General features: G+C 39.9%; 1 protein-coding gene across 1 annotated transcript in view; it reads left to right on the top strand.

The window, feature by feature from the left end:
- The window catches only part of LOC149445621 (mucin-5AC-like), a 173,919-nt gene that overhangs the window by 100,782 nt on the left and 60,145 nt on the right, over positions 1-12,992 (top strand). Inside the window, exons 35-37 of the mRNA XM_089653506.1 lie at positions 1,054-1,557; positions 6,063-6,566; positions 11,145-11,204. Of these exons, the coding sequence (XP_089509632.1) occupies positions 1,054-1,557; positions 6,063-6,566; positions 11,145-11,204 (1,068 nt within the window). The remainder of the gene's footprint in view (positions 1-1,053; positions 1,558-6,062; positions 6,567-11,144; positions 11,205-12,992) is intronic.

Below are 12,992 nucleotides of genomic sequence, written 5' to 3'. Positions count from 1 at the left end.
GTGAACCCCTTGGGATTACGTGGAGTAATCCCAATTTTTTGCTTTTTTACCCGTAGGTCCGCTTTACACAACTGTTGAAATGGGCGACTATTAACTCCCAGATCCCTTGGGTCAGATTTGAATCTCAATCTATATGCCCTTCTATCTACTGGGTTTATTATGGACAAAAACTCCCCCATGCTCGTTGTGAACCCATAATTCAATTGTTGCCCGCTCATTGATACTTTGGTCCCGTTATAAACTTTAATTAAATACTGTCTCCTCTGTTTCACCGGGTTCGTCATTTTTTGGTGACCCGAATTTCGTCGCAGCATTCACATCTCCACAGGCATTCCGCTGGTGGTACGATCGATCCCTTATCAGATTATCTGACTTTCAAAGAGTAGGGTCTTATATCACTTTTGAGACATTATGAATACTTTTCGATATCCCACTTTGTGAATACTATTGTTATCGGCAAATAGGACATTTTTTCAACTCACATTTTGGATTGACACCTTCATCCCCGATTAAGTTTTTTGAACGTATCAGGCGTGACTCTCCTAGGGGTCTTATCTCAGATTTGTACCGCCTCTTTTTGGCAACTATCTTTCCCTCACCCCCTTTATATAGACAGAAATGGGAAGCATAGTGGTGTCACCTTCTCTGTAGAGGACTGGGACCCCATGGTGGATAACATACGTAAGAGCTCTACTGTATTTGGAGACCTCATCCACATCTAGCCAGATATGCTGAGGGGCGTGTGGGTATAAGTCTTCAAAAATATGTATTTGATTAAGTCACATAAACCTTTAAAGGCATTGTCAGTAAGAAAGCCAATAAATATGTATATCAATATATGTATCCTTATGCTGACAAAAAGTAGAAAAAATTAATTCAAAGCCCTATATTTATAGCATCCTAGACAGACTCAGCTACACCTTTCAGTTTGGTAAAACTCCTTCTAGTCAGCTGTATATGTTCCAGATCAATTTATGAAAAAATGGCATTATTACCAAACTTCAGTGATGCAAAGACACCTTTGTAATAATGTAATGATGATTTGTGTTTCAGCACCTTCCTGTGCTCCTGTCTGCTCATGGTCACAGTGGCATAGTGTGAGTTACCCTCAAGATAATGAAGATGGGGGAGATTTAGAGACCTATGAGAACATCAGGAATACTGGAATCAAAGTTTGTGATCGACCAGAAAACATTTCCTGCAGATCAGTGAAGCACCCGGATACACCACTGCAAGAGATGAGCGACAACGTGACCTGTGATGTCTCCTTTGGGCTTGTGTGTTACCAAAGCCATCCTGTTTTTCCATGTGAAGACTTTGAAATTAGTGTCTACTGTTGTCAGTCACCAGATTATTGTCCAAGTGCTACAACACCATTTACTTCAACAACACCCACGCCAACAACCACCGCAGTAACGGAGACTACAACTACCACAAGATCAACAGCTACCTCAGAAGTAACAACTCCTACAACTCCTTCTACTTCAACGACTCTTACATCTACGCCATCAACCCCCACACTGACCCAGACGACAACTAGGACTACTTCTGAAACAAGTAAGTGTAGTGTTTGCTGTTTGTTAACAGCTGTGATGTAAAAATGAAAAGTCACTAAAATGTTTCTCTCTTCTATGTGTTTTTGTAACTGTGTGTAGCAGGAAGATATTTTGGTGCGTATTTATTAAACTCTTGCAGTTACTTTAATCTTTCTCTTGCAGTGGATATGCAATACAGGTGTATATCTCTAAATTTCAGCATACGCACTCCAGAGCTGTGAGAACCAGTGCAGGGATGCTGGAGTTGGTGTATGCCATGGTCCCTTCTTGAAATGTCCTACAGGTCTCATTAACAATGGTGTTTCTTATTGCTGATCTTTGCCCATTGAAAGTATGTGCATTGTAAATTCATATTTTAAGTATATTCAGACAATGGTCGGCCTTGGCATTTCTTGAAATCAACCATGAAAAAGACTTGTGGCTAGCTTAGCCCAAGAAACATTTTAAAGTGTCATTAAACCTGGAACTTTGCTTTTCCGAAATTTTGTCTGAATGCAGGAGTACAGTCATCTTTTTTAGATTTTTACATTTCAGGATGAAAGGAAAAAAACCATAGTTATCCGATTGCTTTCTATTCAATATGCATTCCTTTGTTCTTTTAAGTGCATTTGAAAGACCTTTATATTATTGTCTTTTTCTATGGGGGAGATTTACTAAAACTGGAACAATCAGAGTCTGGTACAGCTGCACATGTTAGCTTCTAACTTCAGCTTGTAAGTTAAAGTGGTTCTAATCCCTTGCATATACCCAGAGAAGTGTCTGGCTTCAGGTGATACATAGAGTTGTACCTGTCTGACTACAGTCTTCTCTACTCTACATCCATTCAAAGTGCTGAATTTCTTTATGTTGTTTGTGAGTTCAGAAAAAAAAGGGGACAGAGAGCTGAGGTTTCACTCTGCAGAGCTCAGTGAGGAGAGTTCTGAAAACTGATTGGAGGGAAGGGACACACCCCCCTCCACATAACCCACAGGAACAGAGCTGAGGCTGTCAATCTACTGGAGGTCCTTCCACTGTCACTGTTTTTCCCTTGGTGTCAGGAAAACTTGTCAGAAGTGATTCATGCTGATAGCAGAGGAATGAAGAAGCAGACAGAAATTACACTTAGGGCTCTTATATGAGACAAGTACACACTATGGAAGGATATGCTTTGTTCATATTTCATGTCTGAGGTTTAAAACCACTTTAAGCTTTCAGAGTGAAACCTGGAATCTGATTAGTTTCTATGCAGATCTGCACCAGATTTTGCACTCTTCATTTTTTGTAAATGCCCCACATTGTGTGTTAAGCATAGACACAATGCATTTTTATAGATGATATGTAATCAAGAGTTAAATGTCTCATGCGGTAAGTAGTTTAATTTGGTACTATGTAAACATTTATCATTGTCTGTCCTTATCATATACACATATTATTACCCTCCTGTGGGACTTCTTCTTGTCAGATTCTGGGAACTATTAAATCTATTCTTTTACCAAACAATTGGCAGACGCTATGAGTGCGCTGGTTTATAGCCAGTTATAGTTTGTTTTTGTTTTTTTTTGGTGGGGGGGGGCTGTAAATATAAAAATTCAGCATTTTAATATTTCAGTTGTTTTATTCAAGCCAGGATATGGATGCCTGTGATCATTTTCATGTTTTTTCAGGTTACCTTCTTTGCAATAAAGAAATATATTGCTTGCAGATAGCTCAACTTCATACTCACATACTCCAAGTAAATGGGTCAGAGCAGTGACTCGGCCCTCTTCCACCCACACTGTGCATACAGTAAGAAATTTCAGTTATAGAAGGATCATCTGATAGCAAAGCCATGTCATGGCTGCACCCTGTATTTAGCATTTATTTGTAAAACAAAGATTTTACGCATATTTACAATCAGACATAACACATTAGTTTAAACATTTCTTTTTTTATTTAAATAAAATTGACCCAAAACAATTGTAATTTGCATATATAGTTATAGGGTCCATTTAGAGCAATCTGGTCTGATGCATTCTGTTATTGCATGTTATATCTCACAATGATGCATGTGCATTGCATTAGGGCAGCACTACAGTACAGTACACACAAACATCTGTGCTTTCATTTTCCATTATCGTTTTGGATTGCTCTAGGACCTTACTTATTTAAAGTTTATCTAAAGCTGGCTAGAGATGATTACTTTTTCCGTTCATCCAGTAAGCTGAATGAAAAAAAAATGAACAGCTTCCTTCATCCGCACACCGTCAAGGTGGAAGAACTGTGACAGTGGAATGTGGTGCTGTCAGAATACACAGATCAGCAGCTGAAGTTGCTGATCAGCATAAGTTTTCCAAATTGTTCATTTGTCAGAAATCAATCTATACACTGATCAAAATTCTGCCAGACCCTTCTGGACCGGCTGATTTTGGATCCATCTGTGGTCATCTTACAGCTTAACATTTTTTTTCTAGGAGAGTGGACAGAGGTTAGATCTGCTTTCACTTCTAAAACCAAAAGGGGGTAAATCCTTTCCCAAAATTTTATTCAAAATACAAAAATTTTGGGTTTAGATATAATTCAATTATTTGCCTGGTTAGCATGGAGTGGGGCAAAAATAAACCCGTGTGCATGTTTGTAGGGAGCAGATCAGAGGTACCTTGAAATAAAGCCACTATGAGCTCAAACTAAAATTGCCAGTCAGATAGCTTGGGCATCTGTAAACACATTTTGTAGGAGGCTGTATATTATCTCCTACACATGTAAACCCTTAAAGGATAAGTTCAACGTTCTAGAAAAAATAATATATGCAAGTTTTTGCAAGGAAAGAAATGTGCATTTTTTATTTTTCCTGCTGGAGCCTGAAAAGCATTGCACCCATGAATGATGGATCAGGGGTGCAATACCAGGCTTCTGCAGACAAGCCCTACAGCTTTCAGGCCATAACTCCATATGGGCTGTCAGTTTGAAAGCTACAGAGCTTGCGAATTAACTACAAGAGTGTTCATTAGCACCCTCACAGTCCATTCAGAGCTACAAGCCATTTGCCGCGATTGAAGCTGGTACTTGTAGTTCATTCATTACCAGGAAACTGTGAATGAATGATACGACTGTGTGGGTGGAGCCTCATACAGCCATACTTTTTTCAAAAAGTGACATCAAGTGCAGGGAGAATAACCACCACCCCCTGTCATAGAGGAAAGGGGGATGGAAGGAGAGGCGGCGGGAACTTAAACATGTTACATGTTCCACCCTAAATATGTGTGGAACATGTAGAGTATATGCCAGTCTATATTTATATCATCCTAGACAGAGTCAGCTACACTTTTCAGTTTGGTAAAAATCCTTATGGTCAGCTGTACAGTATATGTTCCAGATCAATTTATGGGAAAATGGCATTATTACCAAACTTCAGTGATACAAAGACACCTTTGCAATAATGTAAAAAGAAGAAAAAAAAAGAAACAAATCCTGATAAAATAGTCACCATCCCCAAAATATAGAATGAACATGGAGAGAGGATCCCCTAAATTGATTGGGACTTTGAAGGCATAGCTACATAACCTAAAAATATGAAATCTTTATTTTATCACATTTTCACACATAAAAAATATTATGACATGACAGACCATCTGAGATCATATTATAACATCACCATCAAAGCAATTTGTTTTGTTACAAAGATGATTTGTGTAGCCACACATAATAGACCATTTTTGAACATATTAAAACATCACCGTCAAAACATATTGTTTGGTTACAGAGATCATTTATATAGAACCAACGCGTTTTGGAGTGATTTCACTCCTTCCTCAGGGACAAGAGAACTCTGCAGAAAGGTGATATGATTTATAAAATTGAACATATTTAGGGCATTACTTATGTCCATTAACAGTATTTGAATGATTACAAGTCTGTGAATATACTCACAATATAGAAGAACGAAAAGACATGGATGAATCTTCAACCAAACTTAAAAGCAAGCCTTCAGTCTGCCACCACCTCCCACGCCAGGGCACCAGCGAGTCTCGGGCACCCCCAAAACGAATCACAAGGGCCACCCAGATCACTGCAACAGAAGACATGAGTAGTAAAAAAAATCTCCAAAACAAAAAAAAAAGAAGTTGTACAGTAAAAGAGACCATTATGTCACCTCTGGGTGAAACCCACCATTGTACTTGTGAGCATTTAGATATTTGGAGACCTCATCCACATCTAGCCAGATAAGCTGAGGGGTGTGTGGGTATAAGTCTTCAGAAATATGTATTTGATTAAGTCACATAAACCTTTAACGGCACTGTCACTAGGAAAACCGATAAATATGTATATCAATATATGTATCCTTATGCTGACAAAAAGTAGAAAAAAGTACATAAATACAAAACCCTAAATAGCATCCTAGACAGAGTCGGCTACACCTTTAAGTTTGGTAAAAATCTTTCTGGTCAGCTGTATATGTTCCGGATCAATTTATGAAAAAATGGCATTATTACCAAACTTCAGTGATGCAAAGACACCTTTGTAATAATGTAATGATGATTTGTGTTTCAGCACCTTCCTGTGCTCCTGTCTGCTCATGGTCACAGTGGCATAGTGTGAGTTACCCTCAAGATAATGAAGATGGGGGAGATTTAGAGACCTATGAGAACATCAGGAATACTGGAATCAAAGTTTGTGATCGACCAGAAAACATTTCCTGCAGATCAGTGAAGCACCCGGATACACCACTGCAAGAGATGAGCGACAACGTGACCTGTGATGTCTCCTTTGGGCTTGTGTGTTACAAAAGCCATCCTCTTTTTCCATGTGAAGACTTTGAAATTAGTGTCTACTGTTGTCAGTCACCAGATTATTGTCCACGTGCTACAACACCATTTACTTCAACAACACCCACGCCAACAACCACCGCAGTAACGGAGACTACAACTACCACAAAATCGACAACTACCTCAGAAGTAACAACTCCTACAACTCCTTTTACTTCAACGACTCTTACATCTACGCCATCAACCACCATACTGACCCAGACGACAACTAAGACTACTTCTGAAACAAGTAAGTGTAGTGTTTGCTGTTTGTTAACAGCTATGATGTAAAAATGAAAATTCATTAAAATGTTTGTCCCTTCTATATATATTGTTTGTTGGAGTTCTGGGCTGGTTCTGTGCAATCTGTAACAGGTGGTATTGAGGCAATGTAACATAAGCAAGTTGATCACATTAAGAATTTCTCAATGGAGCAGAGAAGAGAACAGAAGAGACAGGAATGGGGCAAGAAGAAAGAGGAAAGTAAGAAAGATAGGAGGGAGAGGGGGATGGGAGTAGAAGGACATAGGGGAGGGAGTTGAGACAGGGATAAAAACAAAAAAGGAGGGTGGGGGCAAATCAGGTTCCCATGCACTGCTTTTCTTTTCACTTCTGAGGATGGTAAAAGTGAAAATAAATGAAAGGCTTTCCAAAAATAATCCTTACACATTCACTACTTAATGGCCCTGTAATCTAATTTTCTTTCTGTGTTTTTCTGCCTGCTTGTAGCATCCTCTGCGACCTCCTGAACCTGATGTTTTCTTTCTCACTTCCATATATTTGGAAAAAGCAGTGTGCACTAGTTGTGGTTGTGCGCACTTCTCTTTGCACACTACAAATCTTATAGTCTGCAGTGCCTAGTCCAACTCAGGAATGAACAAGAGAGTGTGGCTATGTCTCATCAAAAAAAGAAAAAAAAGAAAGAAAAGGAATTTGGAGGAGGCTGAGAGCAATAAAAGAGACTTTTTAATTGAAAATACCTGCTAGCATAGTATTTTCTTTTTTAAACCCTGAGTTTAATGTAAAGCTGTACCAGTGTGCCATCTATCCCTTCAGGTTGTATGTAAGATAGCCATGAAGGCCATATTTCTTATGGTGAGTGTCTTATAGGATATTGATCAGTTTTTGATTTATGATCATGGCCAATGCTCTCTGCATAACTTCTTGTGAGTTTAGAGATGGATTTTTTCCCCACTCTTGCAATAGCTTGCTCACTGGTCATACATGAACTGTTCATTTTTACTCATTAAAGGCTAACTCCACCTTTAGCAATGTGTTACATGTTATAACCTTAGTTATAGTGCAACATGTTGTTACAAACACCCCTCACCCCACCTGTGACAGCATGCCAGGGGTTCTTCCATGAATTTGTTGTCACTTGTAAAATTGGCTCCACCCACCCAGCTGCATCATTCTTTCACAGAGATCTGTAAATGTATGGACTACAAGTCTTGTCTGCCACTGCAGCAGTTTGACTTGTAGTTATCAATGGAACCCGAGTGAGGTAATCAGCGCACTCGTAGTTCTTTGACACTTTCTCCAGTTTTCCAATTGAAAGCCTGTACATAGGTATGGGCAGAGAACTGGAGGAAGAGTTGGAAGGAGCCTGACATTGCACATTACACTGATGGTGGGTGCAATGCTTTAAAGACTCCTATGAAAAAAATAATAAATATACATTTTTCTTGCAAAATATGTTAATATTTTCACTGATGGGGGGGCACCCGGTGACTGACTGAGAGGAGGACTGAGTTTCTGGTCTCGGTGGTGCTTGCTCCGGATACATGAGCAGGAAACAGAAGAGTCACTGCTTTGTTATTGCCGTGACCGGTGAGATCCATTCGGCTGGTGTGAGCTGCCTGAGTATGGGGGTTCAGCGTATTCTTCCTCCTTCACTGGCTGGCTCGGGATGATGTACCTCTCATATAGGCACAGCACCAAGGCATGTGAAATGTGTACAATGAGCTGTGCATGTGCAGTTATTATTATTATTATCATACAGGATTTATATAGTGCCAACAGTTTGCTCAGCACTTTACAATATAATGGGAGTCAATAAAGCAACAATACAGTTCAATACAAGATGGTTAGGAGGGTCCTGCTCCTTGAAGCTTACAATCTAAGAGGGAGGGGCTAGTGGTACAAAAGGTAGTAACTGTGGGGGATGGACTGGTAGGAGGAGTAGAAGATTTCATTATTAGCTGAGGGCAGGATAGGCTTCCCTGAAGAGATAGGTTTTCAGAGATCGCCTAAAAGTGAGCAGAGTAGGTGATAGTCTGATAAATTGGGGTAGAGAGTTCCAGAGGATGGGGGGATGCTCTGGAGAAGTCCTGGAGATGAGCATGGGAGGAGGAGACAAGGGAGCTAGAGAGCAGGAGGTCGTGTGAGGAGAGTACGGTTTGGGTGATATTTGGAGACAGGATTGGTGATGTAATTTGGGGCAGAGTTATAAATGGCTTTATATGTTATTGTTAATGTTTTGAATTTTATTTGTTGGGCAATGGGAAGCCAGTGGAGGGAATTGACATAGAGGGGTGGCAGATACAGAACGGTTAGTAAGGTGGATGAGTCTGACAGCAGCATTCATGATAGACTGAAGAGGGGATAGCCAGCGATGAGGTAGGCCAATGAGGAGGGAGTCACAGTGTAGACTCTAAAGAGGTTTGCAAGGTTCCTTGGGAGCTACTATAAGAAGGGCAGTTTGGAGATCCATCGCATGAGAGCCTGCAGTTGGAAATCCATACACCATTTGATTATCTAGCATGATTTGACCACCAAAATGGTGAGTGGAAAATTCATATATTACTCACGAGTCGTGGAGAAGAATTTATTGGAGCCATGTATTACCCTCCTATGGGACTCTGATTCACTTACAAGGTTTTTTTTGGACTTTAATATATGAGTTTATGGACTCTATCATACCCTGTATTTATATTATCTATAAACGTGGTGTTGGGAGAGCACTATATATTTAATTTTGTGATTTCACATATATGTCACAGTATATATAATTTATTTAGCAAGCGCCTATATATTCATAGTTTGTTATTTAGAGTGTTTTTTCACTTAACTAATTGCCGACCAAAGATAGCCAAATGACGGCTACACTGCGGCCGGCTAGTTCTGGGTGGGCGTCATATGAGCCCAGCAGTGCACCCACCTGTGCCACCCACCAGTGCCCATCAGTGCAGCCCAGCAGTGCTGCCAGTCAGTGCCACCTGTCAGTGCCCAGCGGTTGTGCCAGTCAGTGCCCAGCAGTGATGCCAGTTAGTGCCACCTATCAGTGCTGTCTATCAGTACCCATCATCAGTGTCGCCTATCAGTGCCACCTATCCGTGACACCTCATTAGTGCTGCCTATCAGTGCCGCCTATTCGTGCCACCTCATTAGTGCTGCCTATCAGTGCTGCCTATCAGTGCCCTTCAGTGCTGCCTATCAGTGCCCATCAGTGCCACCTATCAGTGCCCATCAGTGCTGCCTTATCAACGCACATCAGTGAAGGAGAAAAATTACCTGTTTGAAAAATTTTTATATTAGAAACAAAGAAACTTTTTTATTTTTTCAAATTTTTTGCAATTTTTGTTTATAGCGGAAAAAGTAAAGCGCCCAGCAGCGATTAAATACCACCAAAAGAAAGCTCTATTTGTGAGAAAAAAATGATAAAAATTGCATATGGGTACAATCTTACATGACCGCGCAATTGTCAAAGTGCGACAGCACTGAAAGCTGAAAATTGGCCTGGTAAGGAAGGGGGTATAACTGCCCAGTAGGCAAGTGGTTAATAGGGGCAGCTGTCACTACAATATTGTTTTTCTTATGTTAATATTATTTTTTTTTTTTTCTTAAAGTTTAACTTAGTCTTTCAAAGTGAGGGCATAGACTTGCAAGAGGTCTTCCCAAAGTTCTTTACATATATTTCAATTCTCTATTCTTTTGATCAAGTGATAAACACAAATACAGAGCATTTGCATTGTAGGATACAACAACCTGATATGTATACATTTGCCACTTATCTTCCGAAACAATGTGGGAAGGGATTTCAATATTCTAAATGGGGTGAGGTACCACCAACAAAAAACTGTGGGGTTGATTTACTAAAGGCAAATAGACTGTGCACTTTGCAAAGTGCAGTTGTACTCTGCAAGTGCAGTTGCTCCAGACCTTAGTAAATGAGGTAAAGCTCCACTTTGCAAAGAATATCCAACCATGTGCAAGGAAATAAATAAAACAGCATTTTTGCTTGCACATGATTGGATGATGGAAGTCAGCAGAGCTTCTGCTCATTTACTAAGCTCTGGAACGATTGCACATGCAGAGTGCAACTGTACTTTGCAAAGTGCACAGTCTATCTACCTTTAGTAAATCAACCCCTATGTGTTCCTGAGTGCTATAAGGGAGCACTCAGGAACACATAGAAAGGAGAGAGCATTTTGAAACATTTTCCCACATCGGCCTGTTTCTCTGCATTAGGTATAGTACATATTTCCAGTTTCCAATTTCAGTCATTTATTGATATTTGTATAGGATAACATGGATGTGTATAAAAAGCGGAATTTAAAGAGTATAGTTCTCCATTGAATGTGTCGTGAAACATATGTTTTATTTTTAGATATACAAACATTTGATTAAATATTGTATTGAGGGGAATTTACAAGGACTGGAGTAGCCAGAATCAGAAGCTGTACATGGCAAGCATTCAGCTTCTAGCTTTATGTTTATAAACTCAACTGGATAAGTTGAAGCTAGAAGCTGATTGGTTACTATGCACACCTGCTCCAGGGTCTATTTTATTGTTACTAATGAGAATATATGTTGTCCATTCATACAGCGGACCATTTTGAATTTTTCACACCTGCATCAACAACCCTTACACGAGAACACCAGAAAGGTAATTTTCATAATGATGTGAGATAAAATGAAAATGACCTACTTTCATTATACTTTGAGCAGTTGAAAAGTAGCGAGTACATTAGGAAATATTTATTGAAGGATAATTCATGTAGTTAATAGAAGTAATGGAGTGTTGTGCCATGTTAGCTACCAATTAATGCAGAAGGTTTGGAGTTTAGGTGATCCCCTTTACCCAGGCAGACATATAATCTCAGGTATTGTTATGCTCACTAAAAATATCTCAGGCTGGGTGGAAAATCTATTAAAACTTCTGGTCTGTAAAACACCCAGCTATGTTTAAGACACTGATTTCCTAAATAAACTCACCGCCAATGATTCTGTATCTAAAAGAACCATTCTAGCCACCATGGCTGTGGAGTTTTTATGTACCAACATTCTGCATGATGACGGAGCTGCAGCCTGCCCGCATTGTCTTCAAAAATTGGAGCAACCTACTGATCCAATTACCCAGTTTATACAAATGTATACAATTTATCCTGACCCACAACTACTTTCCCTTTGAGCAGGACCTCTACCCCAATGGCTTAAATAGAGGAGGAATACCTAGCTGCATACCAAATAAGACCCATGGCCTACTTTCGCTTCATTCATGATACTTTCATGAGCAGGATCATTCTTTACCAACTTCACAGGAGCTTCAACAACTTCCACCGCACAATAAAACATAAATGAAACCACTCACAAACAGAAATTATCTTCCTAGACACTGCAATATATATTAAAAGGAACACATTTGTGAACATCAATCTACAGAACAACCACAGACGCTCTCCCACATATCTCAATAATGACAGCTTTCATCCAAGACACAAAAAAATAATCTATAGCCAAGTAATAAGGTGCAATCATGTCTGCTCGTGTTTATAAAATCTCTTCAGTTGGTCATTTATGTCTGTGCTATGTAGCACAGACATAAATGACCAACTGAAGAGATTTGATAAAACAGTTTTATAATCCAATAATAATAAACACACACATCAGGAAGCAGGTAACATGCCGAGAAACAATCTTTTACACTATAAAAAGACATAAAATGAGAATCAGGTTCCTCTAGTGGTCACCTGCAACCCATGCCCAGAAGCTCTAAGATCAATGCAAATGAGCTCCAGCCTTTATTGCATGAAGATGAGAAACTTTGAGAAATATTTCCAGAACCACCACTTAGTGGTATATTTTGGTTTCGTGCTGCCCTACGCAAGACTAACATCGGCACTCCTGCATCTAAATTTGTCCCACCCCTTCCTGTTTAAGATCCACACATTCATCTTCAAACTCCATCCCTTCCTCTTTAGGCTCCACCTCTTCCTATTAGAGCTCCACCCACTGACAACAATGATGGGGCACTATTCCTCTCACTGACACCAACCTTGGGGCACTATTCCTCCAATGAACAACAATGATGGTGCACTATTCCTCTCACTGATACCAATGATGGGGCACTATTCATTCCACTGACACCAATGATGGGACACTATTTCTCCCACTGACACTAATGATGGGGCACTATTCCTCCCACTGATGCCAATGATGGGGCACAATTTCTCCCACTGATACCAATGATGAGGCTCTATTCCTCCCACTGATAACAATGATGGGGCACTATTCCTCACACTGACACTAATGATGGGGCACTATTCCTCCCACACTGACACTAATGATGGGGCACTATTCCTCCCACACTGACACTAATGATAAGGAAAAGTGTCAGTGGGAGAAATAGTGCCCCATCATTGGAGTCACTGGAAGGAAAAGTGCCCCATCATTG

This window comes from Staurois parvus, unplaced genomic scaffold (assembly GCF_062004578.1).
Source record: "Staurois parvus isolate SC_StPar_1 unplaced genomic scaffold, SC_StPar_1.0 ptg000715l, whole genome shotgun sequence".
Lineage (NCBI taxonomy): Eukaryota > Metazoa > Chordata > Amphibia > Anura > Ranidae > Staurois > Staurois parvus.
The sequence above is the reverse complement of the archived record's forward strand: the minus strand, read 5'-3'. Positions and strand labels throughout refer to the sequence as shown.